This window comes from Schistocerca cancellata, chromosome 12 (genome assembly GCF_023864275.1).
Source record: "Schistocerca cancellata isolate TAMUIC-IGC-003103 chromosome 12, iqSchCanc2.1, whole genome shotgun sequence".
NCBI classification, from domain to species: Eukaryota; Metazoa; Arthropoda; class Insecta; order Orthoptera; family Acrididae; genus Schistocerca; species Schistocerca cancellata.
Genome location: NC_064637.1, coordinates 128,309,120 through 128,333,554, shown reverse-complemented (window position 1 = coordinate 128,333,554; position 24,435 = coordinate 128,309,120). Strand labels below are relative to the sequence as shown.

At 43.6% G+C, this 24,435-nt stretch overlaps 1 protein-coding gene across 1 annotated transcript in view; it reads left to right on the top strand.

The window, feature by feature from the left end:
• The first annotated feature begins 23,670 nt into the window (after positions 1-23,670).
• LOC126109641 (probable cytochrome P450 304a1) overlaps positions 23,671-24,435 on the top strand; it is a 131,254-nt gene continuing 130,489 nt past the window's right edge. Inside the window, exon 1 of the mRNA XM_049914687.1 lies at positions 23,671-23,786. Within this exon, the coding sequence (XP_049770644.1) occupies positions 23,690-23,786 (97 nt within the window). The 5' untranslated portion in view covers positions 23,671-23,689. The remainder of the gene's footprint in view (positions 23,787-24,435) is intronic.

The following is a 24,435-nucleotide window of genomic DNA, read 5'->3' as shown; positions in this document are numbered from 1 at the left end:
TCAAACTCTTCACGCAGTATCGTATCTCCCATTTCATCTTCATCTACATCCTCTTCCATTTCCATAATATTGTCCTCAAGTACATCGCCCTTGTATAAACCCTCTATATACTCCTTCCACCTTTCTGCTTTCCCTTCTTTGCTTAGAACTGGGTTTCCATCTGAACTCTTGATGTTCATACAAGTGGTTCTCTTATCTCCAAAGGTCTCTTTAATTTTCCTGTAGGCAGTATCTATCTTACCCCTAGTGAGATAAGCCTCTACATCCTTACATTTGTCCTCTAGCCATCCCTGCTTAGCCATTTTGCACTTCCTGTCGATCTCATTTTTGAGACGTTTGTATTCCTTTTTGCCCTCAAAGCTACCCATTCTTCTTCTACTGTATTTCTTTCCCCCATTCCTGTCAATTGTTCCCTTATGCTCTCCCTGAAACTCTGTACAACCTCTGCTTTAGTCAGTTTATCCAGGTCCCATCTCCTTGAATTCCCACCTTTTCGCGATTTCTTTAGTTTTAATCTACAGTTCATAACCAATAGATTGTGGTCAGAGTCCACATCTGCCCCTGGAAATGTCTTACAATTTAAAACCTGATTCCTAAATCTCTGTCTTACCATTATATAATCTATCTGATACCTTTTAGTATCTCCAGGGTTCTTCCATGTATACAACCTTCTTATATTTATAAAAATTAAATGTTTCCCAATCGACTTTGTTATTCTGATTAAAAACCCAATGTTTTTTCCTCATATACTTTACAATGAAAAATGGAAAACCCACCGCCATGAATGGTGTTGTTGGACATAAAAGAAAATAATTTTTATTCAATAATGTAACTAATTTGTTAAAGATAATGTAGGTTTGGGAAACTTTCTGAATAATTGGTGGAATAACAAAGGAAAATGAAACAGAAGAAAAAAAAGAAAGTGCCAGAGGAGGAATCGAACCCGAGACCTCTGGCGTAATAGTCCGAGCCCTAAACATCTAGGACAGACGGCGGCTCGGCAATTCACTAACATTTTATACTTATATGGCACCTAAGAAACTTTGGATCGATTTTTCCCGGGATTTTCCGGATAGTGCGTCCTAATATTTTAACCACGTGAGGTGTTAGGGGTCCTCTTTCACCACACAAAGTTTCAGGGAAATCCCCGACCCCACGGTCGTGCCGTCTGCTTGTAAGCCGAGATGACCTCCACATAGGCGGCTCGCGGGAGTCCAGATAACCGTGACGAGACGCATTTCTCGGCCACTGATAAACCTCTACCGCGGCTTTTTAAAAGTTGCGCTGTGGCGGGGTTGTCATGGGTCAGCACTGGCGAGCGCTATCTCCGTCTACGTCAGCAGTAAAATACGTGTCATCCCTGTCAAGCGCGATCGCTCGATACTCGAGACAAGGATTTCTCCAGATTGTCGCTCGTGATTCTTCACGTTCCAGACCACTAAAACTGCGTTAAAGGATGAAACTGGCTAATTATTTTAGGCGCTTTGTCCCCCGATTCGCTCAATTGGCGGCACCCCTTAATGAACTTCGAAAAAAAAGGAAAAAAAAACAGAGCTGACACGAACAGTGGTTACGGTTACTACAAGGCATACCACAAGTTGGAAAACGGGGCCAAATTTCTAGTAGTTTACTGTCGAGTTGAGATTTTCACAAATTTTTTATTCGTATCTTACAGAAACTAGCAGTACGGCAGTAAACAGCCTTTTAAACACGCCGCTAACGGCAATCAAGTAATTTATAGCAATACAACAATTTAAATTGAAAAAAAACGCAGAAGCTAGCAGTACGGCAATAAACAACCTTTTAAAACACGCCGCTAACGGCAATCAAGTAATTTATAGCAATACAACAATTTTTTTTAAAAAATTAAAGAACATTACTAAATTGGCTACTAAAGTAAATACAGAACTTTGTTAATAAAGTACGGTGAGGTAGTGAAGCTACCAACACCGCCTTTAAAAAAATTAAACCGGTCTCAGCAAACACACGATTAATGGCAATAAAAGGAATTTACAAACTTGGAGGAATTTTAAAAATTTTTAAACAAAAGTGTTCTGGAATATCATTAGAACATAACAGATAATTCCCGAGCACGGGGTCCCGGGTTCGATTCCCGGCGGGGTCAGGGATTTTCACCTGCCTCGAGATGACTGGGTGTTTGTGTTGTCCTCATCATTTTATCATCATCCAGGAAAGTGGCGAAATTGGACTGAGTAAAGGTTGGGTAATTGTACGGGCGCTGATAACCACGCAGCTGAGCGCCCCACAAACCAAACATCATCATCATCATAACAGATATGACGGACCCGTGTAAGGCGGCCACAAATCACCCACTCCGGGATGCTCAGGCTAGGCAGAATACTGACCAATTTAAATACGCCCGTAATCAATTGCCACTCTCAGGCTGTTCACTGCAGCGACTTTTAGCCAGCGAAAACCTGTTATAAGATGGCTTAACTTGCTGACAGAATTAGAGCTAACCTCGTGCAAGGACATTACACCACACAGTCCTGAATGAGCAACCACATGATCAACCAACAAGAAGCATGAATTTACTCATAACCCACGACAGAATAGCGAAACAATTAAACTGACCAAAAGTACAGCTCCTGTCGGACAGTAACGAGAGGAGGAGGAAAGATCACTGTCTTCAATTACACCGGTGCCAGGGACAGGAAACCCGGTCGCCGGAGGCCACAAGGTAAAAGAGACGCTGGTTACACAAAATTATCACTTAATGATTAAACCATCCACGAGCAATTATGCTCGAACAGGCAGTACACGACCTCCGATGGCAAGGATCCACACATCCGACCGCGCACGCGTCGCCAGCGTACCCAACACGCCACGGTCACGCGACAACACGCTCTGTCACCGGAGTTCACGTCTTCTCTGCAACGTTGACGGGTAGTGACCGCTCCTTCATGTTAGGTGTCTCCTTTTAAACTCCAATGTTAGAAACGGAGCGTTTAAAGAAGCTTGTTAACGTCCCACCAAGGCGAAATGAACAGCAGCTACTCGTGGGGCGATTCTGTGTACAACCAACACGCGGGGAGCTCTTCCGTCAACTCGACCCGCTCGTTATACACAACCGACATACATCACGTGGCGACTCGGTACAGCCGTCCACGCCTGCTTCGCGCTGTAGAGCCACACTGCCCTCCCGTGTCCACCACTCTCTCTGCGTGCCAACCTCCTACTTCCGCGCCACCACACGAGGTTACAGGAGGATGCTAAGTTCACCGGACTTGGATACGATGTGATGTCATTATGACGTATACACGCTACATCGAAAACGATAGAAACCGTATATCGACTATTCGACTTTTGTGAACTTTCGAGAGGTTGTGACAGGGTAGCGCTGTGCTCTGCGCCATTCGTTTAAATGTGTTTTGCGTTCCTTGCGTTTAAATCGTGTATTGTACTGTGTTTGTGTCCTGTGCGTTGTTTTTCGTTTGCTCGTCTCTAATTATGTGTTCAGCATTCGAGAGACTAATGAGAGAAAAGCTGAAGGAGTTCAGCATCGATGTCGACGGGCAAATGCGTGGTTATTGTGAATCTCAAGCAGAAATTGATGTACTTCTGACCCAGCTGAAGTGCGTCGGTTATGCGTACTCGGTGAGAAGAAGCACTCAGCAGCCAAAATCTTTAGATGCGTCAAGACACTAACCTTTGGTTAAGATAACATTGAGAAATCCACTTCCCCTCGTATTTCATCTCCGGTCGACGATTTTTCTTCAACAATGCCTCATATTTTTCGTTTTAAGTTCGAAATTCAATCATTCTACACAACAGTCATTACTGGACACCAAGGTACCTGTCTCTGCGGTCCGAGTGTAAAATTACTTGGAATCATGGTTGATAAAAGACTATCTTGGGATGGACATATAAATTACTTAGCTAACAAACTTGCACGAGTTCTCTTTCAGCTATATAAATTAAGAAAAAAAAGTCAGCAAGAGTATGCTGCTACAATCTAATATGTGCTGACAAGACCAATTGTATGAAACCATACTAAAATATTAATAATAAATAAATATTATTGTCGGCGTAAGCATTCAATACAACAATCACACAATTTAATCAGGGCAGGACATAAGAAGACTTCACTTTTTTACGAAACGTGTTGTCCGTGGTGTTTTCAAGGCCACGGTCAGGAATATTTCTATTAATATCCAGCTCTTTTACTTTTATTTTGGCGAAATACATATACGCTGCCACACTGAGCTGTTATCAGAATCGCACGTGTCAAAACAAACCACTAGCTGACGACCGTTTAGAATCTCGAACGTCCGTAAAAGTCGATAGGTGTGTTAATCGACTAAAGCGTATATACGTCATAATGACGTCACGTCATATCCAGGTTGGGTGAACTTAGCATCCTCCGAGGTTACAACCGGCCGAAGATCTCACTTCCTCCATAGCAGTTTCCCGGAAGCAAACACGCAGATATCGATAGCAAAGGGAAAAGACAACCAAGCAGCCACTTAATGACAGACAACATATCAAACAAACATGTCAGGGGAAGAAAAGGAAAACCAATGCAATCTAAACACAAGGTGTAGCACGAGTCGATACACGGCTCACTTCCTTTCTGCAGTCTGCACGCCTAACAGTAGAACGTGAAATACACTCCTGGAAATTGAAATAAGAACACCGTGAATTCATTGTCCCAGGAAGGGGAAACTTTATTGACACATTCCTGGGGTCAGATACATCACATGATCACACTGACAGAACCACAGGCACATAGACACAGGCAACAGAGCATGCACAATGTCGGCACTAGTACAGTGTATATCCACCTTTCGCAGCAATGCAGGCTGCTATTCTCCCATGGAGACGATCGTAGAGATGCTGGATGTAGTCCTGTGGAACGGCTTGCCATGCCGTTTCCACCTGGCGCCTCAGTTGGACCAGCGTTCGTGCTGGACGTGCAGACCGCGTGAGACGACGCTTCATCCAGTCCCAAACATGCTCAATGGGGGACAGATCCGGAGATCTTGCTGGCCAGGGTAGTTGACTTGCACCTTCTAGAGCACGTTGGGTGGCACGGGATACATGCGGACGTGCATTGTCCTGTTGGAACAGCAAGTTCCCTTGCCGGTATAGGAATGGTAGAACGATGGGTTCAATGACGGTTTGGATGTACCGTGCACTATTCAGTGTCCCCTCGACGATCACCAGTGGTGTACGGCCAGTGTAGGAGATCGCTCCCCACACCATGATGCCGGGTGTTGGCCCTGTGTGCCTCGGTCGTATGCAGTCCTGATTGTGGCGCTCACCTGCACGGCGCCAAACACGCATACGACCATCATTGGCACCAAGGCAGAAGCGACTCTCATCGCTGAAGACGACGCGTCTCCATTCGTCCCTCCATTCACGCCTGTCGCGACACCACTGGAGGCGGGCTGCACGATGTTGGGGCGTGAGCGGAAGACGGCCTAACGGTGTGCGGGACCGTAGCCCAGCTTCATGGAGACGGTTGCGAATGGTCCTCGCCGATACCCCAGGAGCAACAGTGTCCCTAATTTGCTGGGAAGTGGCGGTGCGGTCCTCTACGGCACTGTGTAGGATCCTACGGTCTTGGCGTGCATCCGTGCGTCGCTGCGGTCCGGTCCCAGGTTGACGGGCACGTGCACCTTCCGCCGACCACTGGCGACAACATCGATGTACTGTGGAGACCTCACGCCCCACGTGTTGAGCAATTCGGCGGTACGTCCACCCGGCCTCCCGCATGCCCACTATACGCCCTCGCTCAAAGTCCGTCAACTGCACATACGGTTCACGTCCACGCTGTCGCGGCATGCTACCAGTGTTAAAGACTGCGATGGAGCTCCGTATGCCACGGCAAACTGGCTGACACTGACGGCGGTGGTGCACAAATGCTGCGCAGCTAGCGCCATTCGACGGCCAACACCGCGGTTCCTGGTGTGTCCGCTGTGCCGTGCGTGTGATCATTGCTTGTACAGCCCTCTCGCAGTGTCCGGAGCAAGTATGGTGGGTCTGACACACCGGTGTCAATGTGTTCTTTTTTCCATTTCCAGGAGTGTACATCCACATATACATCTACGTAGATACTACGCAAGCCACGTTACGGTGCGTGGCGGAGGGTACCCTGTGCAGCTACTTGTCATTTTCCTTCCACTCTCAAACAGAGCGAGGGAAAACGATCGCCTGTGTGGCTCCGCATGAGCCCTCATTTCTCGAATCTTATCTTTGCGGTCCTTCCGCGCAATGTATGTTGGCGCCAGATTAATCGTTCGGCAATCAGCTTCAAATGCCGGTCCTAAATTTTCTCAGTAACGTTTCTCTAAAAGAACGCCGCCTTCCCTTCTGGGATTCCCATTTGAGTTCCCGAAGCATCTCCGTAACAATTACGTGTTGTTCCGACGTACCGATAACAAATCTAGCAGCCCACCAATGAATTACTTCCATCGGACCTGGTGCGGATCCCAAACACTCCAGCAGTACTCAAGAATAGGTCGCACCAGCGTGCTGTATGCGGCCTCCTTTACTGGTGAACCACTCTTTCCTAAAATCCTCCTAATAAACCGAAGTTGAGCATTCCCCTTCCCTACCAAATTTCTCGTTCCACCTCATATCGCTTTTCAACGTTACGCCTAGATGTTTACACGACTTGACTGTGTGAAACAGGAGACTCGTAATACTGTATCCGAATATAACAGGTTTGTTCTTCCTACTCGTCTGCATTTTCCACATTTAGAGCTTGCTGCCATTCACCACACGGACTAGAATTTTTGTCTAAGTCGTCCTGTATGTTCCTTGCCGTATATCATGGCATTATCAGCAAACAACCGCGGATTTCTGGCCTCCCTGTCCGACAAATTATTTATGTGTGTAGAGAACAAAAGTGGTCCTGTCACATTGCCCTAGTGAACTCCTGACGATACACTTGTGTCTCATGAACATTCGCCGTCGACGACGACACACTGGGTTCTGTTACTTAAGAAGTCCTCTAGCCTCTCTCACATCTGTGAGCTTATTCCATATGCTCGTACCTTCGCAGTACACAATAGTCATTAATTTTCTTAGGCCTCTCAGTTGTTAACGAACAACAGGAACACATCCTTTATATCTGCACCTTACCATCCTGCAATGATATCACAATACGCACAGTCCAGACACACACAAGGATACTGCTTTTAGGTCCATTTTGAAAAGGGCACGCAAATTTCCTGTAAAACCGAAAGGGATAAAACTAGAAATGGATACCATCAAAGCAGTTGCAATGAGTAGTGGAACTCAATAAAATCAATTGGCAAAATGTCCAGTAACCAACATTTGTAATAGAAACGCTACAGGAAAAACAACTTAAAATTAGATTCCATTAGGAAGTTTGTGCTCCACGACCACACAACAAGTATTGCCAACAACGGAAACTCCAGCACTGGTCGTATAAACTTGAAACCATTTTTTTTACTTCGTATCGAATCATTTTGAACCCTAAAATGAAATAAAAACACACAAAGTCAAACTTAAAAGACCCATGCACAAACATCTGTCACTTTACGATAGAGAAAATTAACTTTTACAAGGTAAAATGGCCAAAGTAAAAGAGCCAAAGAAACTGGTACAACTATCTAATGTCGGGTAGGGCCCCTGCGAGCACGGAGAAGTGCAGCGACACGATGTGCCATGGACTCGACTAACGTCTGAGGAACATCTTCCCCTACATCTACATGATTACTCTGCTATTCACAATAATGTGCCTGGCAGAGGTTTCAATGAACCACCTTCAAAAAATGGTTCAAATGGCTCTGACTTAACTTCTGAGATCATCAGTCCCCTAGAACTTAAAACTACTTAAACCTAACTAACCTAAATACATCACACTCATCCATGCCCGAGGCAGGATTCGAACCTGCGACCGTAGCGGTCGCGCGGTTCCAGACTGTAGCGCCTAGAACGAACCACCTTCAAGCCGTCTCTCTACCGTTCCACTCTCGAACGGCGTGCGGGAAAAACGATAACTTAAATTTTCCAGTACGAGCCCTTATTTCTCTTATTTTATCGTGATGATCATTTCTCCCTATGTAGGTGGGTGTCAACAGAATGTTTTCGCAATCGGAGGAGAAAACTGGTGGTTGAAATTTCATGAGGAGATCCCGTCGCAACGAAAAACGGCTTTGTTTTAATGATTGCCACTCCAATTCACGTATCATGTCTGTGGCACTATCTCCCCTATTTCGCAATAGTACAAAACGAGCTGCCCTTCTTTGTACTTTTTCGATGTCATCCGTCAGTCCCACCTGATGCCGATCCCACACAGCACAGCAATACTCCGGAATAGGGCGGACAAGCGTGGAGTAAGCAGTCTCTTTAGTAGACCTGTTGCACCTTCTAAGTGTTCTACCAATGCATCGCAGTCTTTGCTTTGCTCTATCCACAACAGTATCTATGAGATCGTTCCAATGTAGGTTATTTGTAATTGTAATCCCAAAATATTTAGTTGAATTTACAGATTTGTGTGACTTATCGCGTAATCAAAATTTAGCGGATTTATTTTAGTACTCATGTAACTTCACACTTTTCTTTATTCAGGGTCAACTGCCACTTTTCGCACCATACAGATACCTTATCTAAATCATTTTGCAATTCGTTTTGGTCATCTGATGACTTTACAAGACGGTGCATGGGGGCTTAATTAAATAAATATTGCAAATATTTTTGATTTTTTGTCGCTGTCTGTCCGATTACGCAGTCTCGTAACCGGTTGGCCCTGACTAGTATTACTCCGCAATCTGACTGCATAGAATAACAACAAAGAATGAAAGAAAACTTCCGTTAACACAATTAATTAATTAAGTCCCCAGCAACTATAAAAGCTACGAAACAACAAAGCACAAATGTAACTGTTCTGTGTGTGGAAGTGTGATTCAACGTACACATCTGGCACGGTTCTTCCTCAATACGACAAGATGCTTTAAGCACCATTTACACTGAAGTAGTTTTTTTTAAAAAAAACAGAAATACTATAATTGCACATAAAAACCAGAATTACACGCTAATACATGAACAGAAGCCAGATGCTTTGTTGACTGAACCTGTGACCAAGAGACATTGTTAGTTAGGACATTTGAAATAAAAAAATTTTCTTTACCTTCATATATATTGACGAAACATACACTCTGATCATTACAACATCCGCAATCGAACAGCATCGGCTGTCTAGCCCATCAGAACAACTGCATACAACATGCCCACAACTAGTCACGGCTACATCAGAACTCCTACTGCCCACTTCTCAATAAGCACTCTCCACAACGACTTCTCGATAAGCACTGCCAGTGGAGGCGGCTGAATAATACTATTTGGCACAATCTCTGGCGCTGTGACTCAGTGTAGCCACCTTTCAACGGTAAATGACAGCATCATCTGCAAACAATCTAAGGCAGGCTATTCAGATTGTATCCTATGTCGTTAATATAGATCAGGAACAACACAGGTCCTGTAACACTTCCGTGGAGAAATCCGGATATTTTTTCTGTTTTACTCGATGACTTTCCGTCTATTACTACCAACTGTGACCTTTCTGACAGGAAATCACGAATCCAGTCGCACAGCTCAGGCGATATTCATAGGCACGCAGTTTGGTTAAAAGACGCTTGTCCGGAATGGTGTCGAAAGCCTTCTGGAAATCTAAAAATATGGAATAAATTTGACATCCCCTGTCGATACCACTCATTACTCCATGATTATAAAGAGCTACTAGTGCTGGAGGGAACTGACTCTATGAATGCTGCAGTGATGTCCATAAATCCGTAAGAGTATGAGGGCATGGAGATCTCTTCTGAACAGCACGTTGCAAGGCATTCCAGATATGCTCAGTAATGTTCATATCTGGGGAGTTTGCTGGGCAGTGGAAGTGTTTAATCTCAAAAGAGCTTTCCTGGAGCCACTCTGTAGCAATTCTGGACGTGTCGGGAATCGCATTGTCCTGGTGGAATTGTCCAAGTCTGTCCGAATGCACAGTGGACATGAATGGACGCAGGTGATCAGACAGGATGCTTACATACGTGTCACCTGTCACGGTCAAATCTGGACGTATCAGGGATCCCATATCACACCAACTGCATACGCCCCACACCATTACCGAGCCTCCACCAGCTTGAACAGTCCCCTGCTGACCTGCCGATATGCAGGGTCCATGGATTCATGAGGTTGTCTCCATGCCCATAGACGTCCATCCGCTCGATACAACTTGAAACGAGACTCGTCCGACCAGGGAAGATGTTTCCAGTCAACAGTCCGGTGTCGGTGTTGACGGGCCCAGGCGAGGCGTAAAGCTTTCTGTCCTGCAATCATCAAGGGTACACGAGTGGGCCTTCGGCTCCGAAAGCCCATATCCATGATGTTTCGTTGAATGTTTCGCACACTGGCACTTGTTGATGGCCCAGCACTGAAATCTGCAACAATTTGTGGAAGGGTTGCACGTAGCACTCTTCAGTCGATGTTGGTCCCGTTCTTGCAGGATGGACCGTAGCGATGTCTTGAGACTTGATGTTTTTCCGGATTCCTGATATTCACAGGACACTCGTGAAGTGGTCGTAAGGGAAAAACCCGACATCATCGCTACCTCGGAGATGCTGTGTCCCATCGTTCGTGCGCCAACTTAAATCTTGATAACTTGCCATTGCAGCAGCAATAACCGATCTAACAACTGCGCCAGACACATGTTGTCTTATACAGGGCTATTACAAATGATTGAAGCGATTTTATAAATTCGCTGTAGCTCCATTCATTGACATATGGTCACGACACACTACAGATACGTAGAAAAACTCATAAAGTTTTGTTCGGCTGAAGCCGCACTTCAGGTTTCTGCCGTCAGAGCGCTCGAGAGCGCAGTGAGACAAAATGGCGACAGGAGCCGAGAAAGCGTGTGTCGTGCTTGAAATGCACTCACATCAGTCAGTCATAACAGTGCAACGACACTTCAGGACGAAGTTCAACAAAGATCCACCAACTGCTAACTCCATTCGGCGGTGGTATGCGCAGTTTAAAGCTTCTGGATGCCTCTGTAAGGGGAAATCAACGGGTCGGACTGCAGTGAGCGAAGAAACGGTTGAACGCGTGCGGGCAAGTTTCACGCGTAGCCCGCGGAAAATTGGCTCATGCCACAACTGGAGACCGACAGCGCCGACTTCATCTTTCAACAGGATGGTGCTCCACCGCACTTCCATCATGATGTTCGGCATTTCTTAAACAGGAGAGTGGAAAACCGATGGATCGGTCGTGGTGGAGATCATGATCAGCAATTCATGTCATGGCCTCCACGCTCTCCCGACTTAACCCCATGCGATTTCTTTCTGTGGGGTTATGTGAAAGATTCAGTGTTTAAACCTCCTCTACCAAGAAACGTGCCAGAACTGCGAGCTCGCATCAACGATGCTTTCGAACTCATTAATGGGGACATGCTGCGCCGAGTGTGGGAGGAACTTGATTATCGGCTTGATGTCTGCCGAATCACTAAAGGGGCACATATTCGAACATTTGTGAATGCCTAAAAAAACTTTTTGAGTTTTTGTATGTGTGTGCAAAGCATTTTGAAAATATCTCAAATAATAAGGTTATTGTAGAGCTGTGAAATCGCTCCAATCATTTGTAATAACCCTGTATAGGCGTTGCCGACCGCAGCGCCGTATTCCGCCTGTTTACATAATTCTGTATTTGAGTACGTATGCCTATCCCAGTTTCTTTGGCGCGTCAGTGTACCATTGCAAGAAGGGTCCAGTGGTGGTGTACAAACATGCCCGAACGTTGGACATGTCTGCGATCACAGTGGATAAAATCCTCCGAAGCATCCTGCGTTGTTGTCCAAGCAAAATCACCCGTGTTCAGGAGTTGCTTCCTGCTGACCTTCCAGTAATACAAACGTTCGCTCTGGAATTTCTTGTTCACGGGGAGGTGGACAATGAACGGCGACGGAACAATCTGTGGGCAAATGAACCCCTTTTCCATCTCCAAGGACATGCCAATAAGAAGAACTGCAGAATATAGGCAAAAGGTAATCCGCACGCACATCAACCAGTACCACTTCATCCTGCAAACGTAACTGTGCAGCGCGGTTTAATGGCATCATTGATCTTCGATTTTTTCGAGGAGACGAATTCTGCAGGTCCTGTTACCGCCTCAGGCAAACGCTATGATAGTCTTCTGCGCGTTAACGTCATTCCAATACTTCAAAAGCTGGTGTGTGGGTAGGATCATTTTTATGCAAGATGGCATTCCTCCGCACATTGCACAGCAAGTGAAGTGGCTGCTGCAGAGGCATTTCGGAAATTCTAGAATTATCAGCCGTCATATCTCTACAACCTGGCCGCCTAGATCAGGTGTTCTTAATTCGTGTGACTTATGGCTGTGGTGTCATCTGTAAGATGCTGTGCCCAATGCCCCAATTACAAACGTAGCTGAACTGAATGCACGCATTGGCCAAGGCATTCTGAACGTGGCCCCTGAGACACTCCCATCTGTTAAGCAACATGCTGTTTCTCGATTTTAACTTGTGGCAGAAATCGGTACATAATATAATGAACCTCTCTTGCCCCAGTTTCACGACAATCGCAAACCGATGTAATTTTGCTTTTCATGCTTGTTTTGACTCCACGACAATTAGAAACCGATGTAATTTTGCCTTTTATGAGGTTTTTGGCCTCAGGACAACTAAAAACGAATTTTCTTTTCCATCTGGTGTCGTACGTCCTTGCCGTGGTGGGTTGGCTTAACCAACTAACAGTGCCACCCACATCTGTTGGCTGCAATCTTGTGCCGTTATGATCACTGAACAGTACGGGGTGACATAATCTGCAACTCAAACCATAGCCGTCGTATTCCAATTCATCTGTCATTTTTAGCCGACCTTATTTGCATTAACAGGCAAAAGATTCACCAGATTAACAATTTTGAGTATAAGGCAATGACATGTTCTCCCACAATTTACATGAAATTAAGAGATTTGCTGTTATGCTCCTTGGACTATATATATTTAACTTTCTTACGGAATCTAAAAATTTTATTTAAAAAAATTATATATATATATATATATATATATATATATATATATATATATATATATATATATCATTGGGAGAGATTTGTGCAAATTTTTCTCTTTTTATCTCTTTGCACATAGTAAGCTTCTCTCATGAGGTTTTTTGACTATATCGAATAGCAGAATTTTAATATCTTTTTAACTATAATTCTATAATGTTAATATAAAATTCTAGCAAAATTTCAAGCACTGACTCATATCTCACCTTCCACTCAGAATTTCAAAATTTATTCTTGTCACAACATTTATTGGGTTTGTAGAAATAAGTATACAGAATTTCTTAATTCTAGCCTTCATAGATTCTGAATAACATTATTTTCAGGAAATGCAATTTAAAGTTCACCATAACGTTGTTTCTTATGTTACCTCTTCAGAAGAACTCGGATTTGCACTCAGGATCCTCTTTCCCTTTAAGGCTTCTCTTACAGTTGATAGTTTTCTGCCTTCTGTCCTTTACAACATCTTCAAAAAAATGGTTTAAATGGCTCTGAGCACTATGGGACTTAACATCTGAGGTCATCAGTCCCCTAGAACTTAGAACTACTTAAACCTAACTAACGTAAGTACATCACACACATCCATGCCCAAGGCAGGATTCGAACCTGCGACTGTAGCGGTCACGTGGTTCCAGACTGAAGCGCCTAGAACCGCTCGGCCACACCGGCCGGCCCCACATCTTCAGTTGACATTTAAGCTACAGAGAGGCACTGTATTTCTATTTTTCTTTAGTTGTCTTGGGTGGAATTTCCTACCTTAAGGCACATTTCCTCGAATACCTTGTTCCTCCCTACGTTCGCATTATTAAATTGAAGACCTGCATCATAAGTTGCAATTCTAATAACTGTAGAGGATGAAAATGTGGTTATTAGGGCATTGCTTTTTCACGAACAAAGCAGCTGTTTTCTTATTGTTTGTAAGATACGGACCAGAGTCACAGCTGGTCTACAAAACCAAAGGGTATGTATCACAATCCTCTTGCAATTTTGCTTGAAAGTAATCCACGGAATCATTGTTCACCGATTTAGTATTGACGTGTTGCTTCAAAAAGTGGCCATGGCAGGAAGGTTGCATCACACATTTAATTATTTTTCAGGCACTTCGGATGCGAATTCATCACTGAAACTTTGGGAACTTATTGTCCATGAGTTCTACCAATAAATAAAAAAGAAATTGAAAACTGACATTTTCGCTTAATTTCAGCTTACAGCGCCAACTACTGGTAAAATTTTTGTTATTTTTCTTTTTTGTTCCATGACGTTTTTCTCTCGTCAGCAATATGTCCTTCAAATTTGACGTCATTCTGAGCAGCGCCTCTCTTTCTACAGCGTTATCAAACTGGAAATTTAATTATGTGCACCCTGTAGATGAAAACGTTTGTTTTTATTTAAAAAGCTCTAAAAGTGTTCACATTAAGAAAATCTCGGGCATTATTTTCCAGCACCTCCTCGTAGATGTACCCTCCACCACACACCGTGATGGCGGATAGGGATGGCATAAACCGACCGTTTAAAACCGATACCGGTGTATTAGTTCTGAATGACCGGTTCTTTTCGGCATTTGTTTGGTCTCGGTTGTAACAGAAGTTTTTTTATTTTTTTGCTAATAACCGAGAAAAAAGCCGAAATAGCAATTAGCCATATCATCAGCGTTAAATTTTTTCGTTTTTATATAAACCTTTTTTAGAAAAGGAGTAATTTTTATTCGTAAAATTTGCATTGGTTTGGAATATTGCGCTGCTATGGAAAATGGGAAAAGCGATTAATGCCGTTTTATTAACAATGTCGACAGAAACGAGCAACAGTAAAAAAAAAACGAAATAGCGATTAGCCATCTCATCAGTGCTAAAATTTTTCGTTTTCAAATAATATTTAAGAAAAGGAGTAATTTTTATTCGTGAAGTTTGCATTGGCTTGAAATATTGCGTTGTTATGGGAAACGGGAAAAGCGATTATTGCAGTCTTATTAACAATGTCGACAGCATAGCCTAAGAATTGGTACAGCCAGGTACAGCACTGCTGAGACAATAGTATGCCCGTTGCTGTGTGTCGTGGCTTGAGATACGCGTATAAGCTCTGTGTGTAGAACTTGACCCCACGTGGTCTCAAAAATATTCAAATGTGTGTGAAATCTTATGGGACTTAACTGCTAAGGTCATCAGCCCCTAAGCTTACACACTACTTAACCTAAATTATCGTAGGACAAACACACACACACCCATGCCCGAGGGAGGACTCGAACCTCCGCCGGGACCAGCCGCCCACCTGGGCTGTGCGGTAGTTTCTCGCTGTCGTCGCCGAGCACCCGTTGTATTGCAGAATGGCATCAACCCTACCTTAGAAAGTGACGTAGTAATGAAGAACAATGCTTCATATACTATAAAAGATTAAACATTTCTATGACATAATAAAAGAGGGAGGAAATAATGGTGACAGTAATAATTTAAAAACATAACAATTCATTCATACTATTGGCTTACAGTAAAAATAGAAAGTAGAGATCTGTTTTCTTTGTGTACGTAAGTTGGCTTTGAGTACACAATATGCCTTTATCTGCCTGTAGCCTTAGTGTGATCCCTGATTATGATTTTTAGACAGAGTTTCAAAAAATTAGAATCAGTAGGAGAATACTGGCGATTTTTTTGCAGTATTCAAGCACTTGCCACTTTTTGAAAAAAGAAGCGAATGGTGAATGGACTAGTTTTCTTTTGTTTCGCTATTTAATATAATATTTTGGTTGTTTGTATCTTGAAACGGAGAGAGTCAAAATTTTTCAACCTTTGTACGATTTCTACGTTTACTTCAGGAAATAGTAGGAAAAACCTGACATCGGTTATTTTAGAAATCGGTTATTTTGAGTGGCTTTAACAGTCAGGGTGAATTGGCGTGGAGAGAAATCGGCAGAACCGCAACCGGTTGTTTCAGCGGTAACTATCATCCCTAATGGAAGAATACAGATGTAAAAGTAGTTTTAAATCGGCTAGGAAGTTTCTGAAACTGATTAACCCTTGTGACTGTGTAACCGCTCTTTAGAGAGTGGGTATTCAGAAACGAATAGTAGATTTAATTCTAAAACGGGAGTTGTATTTCGAAGTAATAGTAACGCAAAGTAGTACGAAGGGAATCCAAGGAAGAGCTCCGTTTTGTTTTGAATATAATATATAAACCAATGCGCAGCACTGTTAGCTCTTTGAGTCTGTTTTCAATGGTGCATGATCGCAGTCTTCCGTTGTGCTTGGAAGTTAGGGATTATAAGCCTAATTAAATATCATTCCGATAAATGGATCAGACATTGGAGTGGTGGATAATAGATGATTTTGAGATATTGGGACAGGAAATAGTTGGATCTTATCATACTAATATCTATGCCGATCGTTGTCAAGGCGAATCTGCTAATAAACCTCAGATATAGTGCCCGGGAAAAGACTAAATTTGTGCTGAACAAACATTGAAAGAACTCGAACTTATAAGTAGTATCGTGTCGTGAGAATTAAGAAGCTTAGACATTATCAGATATTAATGGTAAAGGACATTTTCATATCTTTGGTTATAAGAACGAGAAGGAACGTGGTACGGACTGACTGTTATTATACCGAAACGATACACGCTAGGATCAACTCCTTATTCATTGATTCCCCAGTGCCATCTACAATTAATTTAAGAAGTGAATTGCGTCAATAAAACATAATATATACGAGACTTTCACCGTGTTTTCTAAATCCCAAAAATCAGCTAGTACATAGACAATTATATCTGTGAACATTCAAGGGTTATTGAGACAAGCTGATCAATCTGTTACAAACAGATAATAGGATTTAACGAAGGCACTTCCTTGACTCTTGTGCAGAAAGGAGTGCAGTATTCTGCTGCATCCATTTTCAATAAGCTACCACAAGAACTCAAAAATCTTAGCAGTAGCCCAAACTCTTTTAAGTCTAAACTGAAGAGTTTCCTCATGGCTCACTCCTTCTATTCTGTCGAGGAGCTCCTGGAAGAGCTAAAAAATTAAGCAAATTCCAGTGTTACATTGTTGATTTCTTCATTTAAACTTACGACTTGTCACCTGAATATGTTTTTTTATATTTCATTTTATCTGTTTCTAATATCGTGTTATAATTTCATGTATTGACTCGTTCCATGACCATGGAGACTTCTCCTAAATTTGGTCCCACGGAACAATAAATAAATAAATAAATAAAACAAAGGTGGTTGTTGTGGTCTTCAGTCCAGAGACTGGTTTGATGCAGCTATCCATGCTACTCTATCCTGTGCAAGCTTCTTCATCTCCCAGTACCTACTGCAACCTACATCCTTCTGAATCTGTTTAATGTATTCATCTCTTGGTCTTCCTCTACGATTTTTACCATCCATGCTGCCCTCCAATACTAACTTGGTGATCCCTTGATGCCTCAGAACATGTCCTACCAACCGATCCCTCTTCTAGTCAAGTTGTGCCACTAATATCTCTTCTCCCCAATTCATCAGTTATGTTACCTACCCATCTAATCTTCAGCATTCTTCTGTAGCACCACATTTTGAAAGCTTCTATTCTCTTCTTGTCTAAATTATTTATCGTCCATGTTTCACTTCCATACATGGCTGCACTCCATACAAATACTTTCAGAAAAGACTTCCTGACACTTAAATCTATACTCGATGTTAACAAATTTCTCTTCTTCAGAAACGCCTTCCTTGCCATTGCCAATATACATTTTATATCCTCTCTACTTCATCATCAGTTATTTTGCTCCCCAAATAGCAAAACTCATTTATTACTTTAAGCGTCTCATTTCCTAATCTAATTCCCGCAGCATCGCCCGATTTCATTCGACTACATTCCATTATCCTTGTTTTGCTTTTGTTGATGTTCATCTTATATCCACCTTTCAAGACACTGTCCATTCCGTTCAGCTGCGCTTCCAGGTCCTGTGCTGTCTTTGACAGAATTACAATGTCATCAGCGAACCTCAAAGTTTTTATTTCTTCTTCATGGGTTTTAATTCCTACTCCGAATTTTTCTTTTGTTTCCTTCACCGCTTGCTCAACAAAGGTATTTAACTCAAATTATTTGGGGAACAAAAATTAGAAAAACTAGACTGGAACCCGATTGCTATGCTATTCCCGAATAATAAACAAAATCACTGTCTTTGGATTCGTCGTGTTGAAAGTGTGTGAAATATCTCTGGAAATAGAAAACGAGATCAATTTTCAACTGCTAGTTCACACAATTAGATTCACAACGTGATTCAAAGATGTTTTGTGCCCGACCCACACGGCAGCGAATGGTTCTTAACTAGCCGGGACAATGTACAGGGTGAAAAGTATTTAAACCGACAAACTCTGGGAGGTTGTAGGGGACATCAAAACAAATATTTTTCCTATGAGGATTATTTAAACCGATGGAGGCCGTATTACGCTCTTCAGTTGTTAGAGGCCGTATTACGATCTTCAGTTGTTAGAGGGCGTATTACGCTCTTCAGTGGTAGGCAACTGCTGTCTACCAGTGTAGTAGTGCATTGTCTCTGTTTACTAACGGAGCGATACACCTGGAGTGAGTACACTGATATGGTTGGTGCGTACTACGTAGCGCACCACAACGGACGAGCTGCACAGCGGCTTTATCAACAACAATATCCTAATCGCCGTATCCCGCATCATACGAACTTCGCTGCTGTGTACCAACGTCCGCGTGAGATCGGGTTATTTAGCAGATTACCTGGTCACGGACGCCGTTACACGGTAAGAACGCTGCGATTTGAGGAAGCTGTGGAGCGGGATCCTTCAATCAGCGCTCGTGCAATTGCACGTAACATGGGGACGAACCAGACGACTGTAAGAGCAGTCCTTAGAGAGCAATTGTTACATCCATTTCACTTACAGCGTGTCCACAACCTGGAACCAGTTGATTATCCACCCAGAGAACAGTTTTCGCAATAGTACCTGGAACAGTGTGAAATGCATACTACATTTCCATCCTCTGTGTTGTTTACCGATGAAGCAACGTTCGGGCGTGATGGAGTCTTCAACATGCACAATTCGCATGTTTGGAGTAAGGATAACCAACATGCCACAGTTACTGGTGCTCACGAAGTTCGGCTCTTCGTTAATGTGTGGGTCGGTGTTGTTGGGGGCTGTTTAATTGGGCCGTATCTGCTACCTTGGCCATTAAATGGTAGGCACTATTACAATTTTCTTGCCAGAGCATTGCCAGAATTGCTGGAAGACGTCCCGCTGCCTACAAGACAGCGCATGTGATTCCAACATGACGGGGTACCGGCACATTTCAGTCGTCGTGTGCGTCGATTCCTGGACCGACGGTTCCCAGAAACGTGGATTGGCAGAGATGGTCCTGTACCGTGGCCTGCTCGATCCCCAGATATGTCCCCTCTGGACTTTTTTGTGTGGGGAGGGATGCACAACCTTGTTTACGCAACTCCTGTTGCATCAGAGGAGGATCTGGTTGCCTGGATAGTAGCAGCAGCGAAAAACAATTCAGGATACTCCTGGGGTTTCTGCCTGTGTCAGACAGAACATTATCTGACGGCTGATGTGACCGAGCGGTTCTCGGCGCTTCAGCCTGGAACCGCGCGACCGCTACGGTCGCAGGTTCGAATCCTGCCTTGGGCATGGACGTGAGTGATGTCCTTAGGTTAGTTAGGTTTAAGCAGTTCTAAGTTCTGATGACCCTTTATGTTAAGTCCCATAGTGCTCAGAGCCATTTGAACTATTTGGTGTAACCTTTGTATACGTGTCAATAGAGGCATTTTTGAAAATCTACTGTAATTGAAATTGGGTTGCGTTAATGTCTCTTAGTCATAAAAAATGAAAAAGCGCTTGTTGGTTTCCTCTACTGGTTTAAATACTCCTCGTAGGAAAAAATGACACTAGGGACAAATATTTGTTTTGATGTCCCCTACAACCTCCCAGAGTTTATCGGTTTAAATACTTTTCACCCTGTACCCGTGGTCTAGGGGTAGCGTCTTTGATTCATAATCAAAACGTCTTCGGTCCCGGGTTCGATCCCCGCCACTGCCTAAATTTTGGTAAATAATCAGCATTGGCGGCCGAAGACTTCCGGCATAAGAAGTCAGCCTCATTCTGCCAACGGCCTTCTCAAAGAGGGCGGAGGAGTGGATACAGGTTCAGGGCACTCTATTGCCCTAGGGCTGGGAAATTGCCCCTAAAGGCGGAATAATCAGCAATGATCAACGGCATGAGGATGCAGAAGGCAATGGAAACCACTGCATTAAAGACACGGAACGTGTATCCACAGGACACGTGGCCTGTAATTGAAGAAGTGTCATGATGATCTCTCCATTGGCAAAAGATTCCGGAATAGTCCCCCATTCGGATCTCCGGGAGGGGACTGCCAAGGGGGAGGTTACCATGAGAAAAAGATTGAATAATCTACGAAAGGATAACGTTCTACGAGTCGGGGCGTGGAATGTCAGAAGCTTGAACGTGGTAGGGAAACTAGAAAATCTGAAAAGGGAAATGCAAAGGCTCAATCTAGATATAGTAGGGGTCAGTGAAGTGAAGTGGAAGGAAGACAAAGGTTTCTGGTCAGATGAGTATCGGGTAATATCAACAGCAGCAGAAAATGGTATAACAGGTGTAGAATTCGTTATGAATAGGAAGGTAGGGCAGAGGGTGTGTTACTGTGAACAGTTCAGTGACCGGGTTGTTCTAATCAGAATCGACAGCAGACCAACACCGACAACTATAGTTCAGGTTTACATGCCGACGTCGCACGCTGAAGATGAACAGATAGAGAAAGTGTATGAGGATATTGAAAGGGTAATGCAGTATGTAAAGGGGGACGAAAATCTAATAGTCATGGGCGACTGGAATGCAGTTGTAGGGGAAGGAGTAGAAGAAAAGGCTACAGGATAATATGGGCTTGGGACAAGAAATGAAAGAGGAGAAAGACTAATTGAGTTCTGTAACAAGTTTTAGCTAGTAATAGCGAATACCCTGTTCAAGAATCACAAGAGGAGGAGGTATACTTGGAAAAGGCCGGGAGGTGCGGGAAGATTTCAATTAGATTACGTCATGGTCAGACAGAGATTCCGAAATCAGATACTGGATTGTAAGGCGTACCCAGGAGCAGATATAGACTCAGATCACAATATAGTAGTGATGAAGAGTAGGCTGAAGTTCAAGACATTAGTCAGGAAGAATCAATACGAAAAGAAGTGGGATACGGAAGTACTAAGGAATAACGAGATACATTTGAAGTTCTCTAACGCTATAGATACAGCAATAAGGAATAGCGCAGTAGGCAGTACAGTTGAAGAGGAAAGGACATCTCTAAAAAGGGCCATAACAGAAGTTGGGAAGGAAAACATAGGTACATAGAAGGTAGCTGCGAAGAAACCATGGGTAACAGAAGAAATACTTCAGTTGATGGATGAAAGGAGGAAGTACAAACATGTTCCGGGAAAATCAGGAATACAGAAATACAAGTCGCTGAGGAATGAAATAAATAGGAAGTGCAAGGGAGCTAAGACGAAATGGCTGCAGGAAAAATGTGAAGACATCGAAAAAGATATGATTGTCGGAAGGACAGACTCAGCATACAGGAAAGTCAAAGCAACCTTTGGTGACATTAAAAGCAACGGTGGTAACATTAAGAGTGCAACGGGAATTCCACTGTTAAATGCAGAGGAGAGAGCAGATAGGTGGAAAGAATACATTGAAAGCCTCTATGAGGGTGAAGATTTGCCTGATGTGATAGAAGAAGAAACAGGAGTCGATTTAGAGGAGATAGGGGATCCAGTATTAGAATCGGAATTTAAAAGAGCTTTGGATGACTTACGGTCAAATAAGGCAGACGAGTAGATAACATTCCATCAGAATTTCTAAAATCATTGGGGGAAGTGGCAACAAAAAGACTATCACGTTGCTCCGACTTTCGGAAAAGCATCATCCACACAATTCCGAAGACGGCAAGAGCTGACAAGTGCGAGAATTATCGCACAATCAGCTTAAAAGATCACGCATCGAAGCTGCTTACAAGAATAATATACAGAAGAATGAAAAAGAAAATTGAGAATGCGCTAGGAGACGATCAGTTTGGCTTTAGGAAAAGTAAAGGGACGAGAGAGGCAATTCTGACGTTACGGCTAATAATGGAAGCAAGGCTAAAGAAAAATCAAAACACTTTCATAGTATTTGTCGACCTGGAAAAAGCGTTCGACAATATAAAATGGTGCAAGCTGTTCGAGATACTGAAAAAAGTAGGGGTAAGCTATAGGGAGAGACGGGTCATATACAATATGTACAACAACCAAGAGGGAATAATAAGAGTGGACGATCAGGAACGAAGTGCTCGTATTAAGAAGGGTGTAAGACAAGGCTGTAGCCTTTCGCCCCTACTCTTCAATCTGTACATCGAGGAAGCATTGCTGGAAATAAAAGAAAGCTTCAGGAGTGGAATTAAAATACAAGGTGAAAGGATATCAATGATACGATTCGCTGATGACATTGCTATCCTGAGTGAAAGTGGAGAATAATTAAATGAACTGCTGAACGGAATGAACAGTCTAATGAGTACACAGTATGGTTTGAGAGTAAATCGGAGAAAGACGAAGGTAATGAGAAGTAGTAGAAATGAGAACAGCGAGAAACTTAACCTCAGGATTGATGGTCACGAAGTCAATGAAGTTAAGGAATTCTGCTACCTAGGCAGTAAAATAACCAATGACGGACGGAGCAAGGAGGACATCAAAAGCAGACTCGCTATGGCAAAAAAGGCATTTCTGGCCAAGAGAAAACTACTAATATCAAATACCGGCCTTAATTTGAGGAAGAAATTTCTGAGGATGTACGTCTGGAGTACAGCATTGTATGGTAGTGAAACATGGACTGTGGGAAAACCGGAACAGAAGAGAATCGAAGCATTTGAGATGTGGTGCTATAGACGAATGTTGAAAATTAGGTGGACTGATAAGGTAAGGAATGAGGAGGTTCTACGCAGAATCGGAGAGGACAGGAATATGTGGAAAACACTGATAAGGAGAAGGGGACAGGATGATAGGACATCTGCTAAGACATGAGGGAATGACTTCCATGGTACTAGAGGGAGCTGTAGAGTGCAAAAACTGCAGAGGCAGACAGAGATTGGAATACGTCGAGCAAATAATTGAGGACGTAGGTTGCAAGTGCTACTCTGAGATGAAGAGGTTAGCACAGGAAAGGAATTCGTGGCGGGCCGCATCAAACCAGTCAGTAGACTGATGACAAAAAAAAAAAAAAAAAAAAAAAAAAAAAGACGCAAACTTGTGAGATCAGCTCCGCTCCCGAAGGGGGGAACTCGAAGCATCAGTGCAGTTGCGACGACGGTGGTTGTGCGGGCATAACTGGCAGCGGAGCCGCCGATACAAGCGTGACAGGAATGTTAGTGTTATGGCTATGACGTTGTCGCGCTGGCCCAGAGGCCAGGAGTCAGTGGGACGTCACGCGACATCTCAGATTCGCAGTGGTGTCGCGGAGAGCTGTTTTGTTTTGCGGATCATCTGCGCTGTCGTACGTAATCACGTGGCGCGCCAGGCGTTGTGGGGGAAGCTGCGGCCTGTTTAAAATGTGCCGGGAGCTGTCCAGTCCCGAAGTCGCCGTCATGGTGTCTGCGGAGCTCGTGCTGGCCGGCGTTGCCGTGGCGCTTCTGTTGTACCTGGTCAAGGCGGCCTATTCCAGGCCGCACAACTTCCCTCCAGGTGAGCTACGCCTCCAGCGGCCAGGCGGCCGTGGTCGAGGGACCAGGGTTGCCAAGTTAGCGGAATTTCCGTTAATTTCCAAGTATGATTGCCTATCGAAGTCGCGGGGTGCAAGCGGCACTTATCGAACATGCCATTGTAAATCGATCATGCGACTCTCTCTTCGCGGGCGTTATGAGTATGTTTACGGTGGTCACTACAGCAACAACAAAAGAAGAGCGTTAAAAAAAAATACTTGTAATAACAATGGAGACGACTTACTTTCAGGAAGCGTTAGCGACAGCCCCGGACATTTGCACAAGCCACGCCCATTTACCCCCCCTCCACACCAACCCCCCACCACACCAACCAATCGCCCATCAATATGATCTTTGGTAGTCCTCGTCGCTGTCGTGCTTTTGTTCGTCGTTTTTTGTTTTACCGCGGTTGTTCATACTAGCAGTGTTGTGCTGTTAGTACTTCTTAGCGGTTTGTGTAATACTGTCAAAATGAAACATAGATATGCACAGAAGAATGCTGAAGATAAGGTGGGTAGATCACGTAACTAATGAGGAGGTATTGAATAGGATTGGGCAGAAGAGAAGTTTGTGGCACAACTTGACCAGAAGAAGGGATCGGTTGGTAGGACATGTTCTGAGGCATGAAGGAT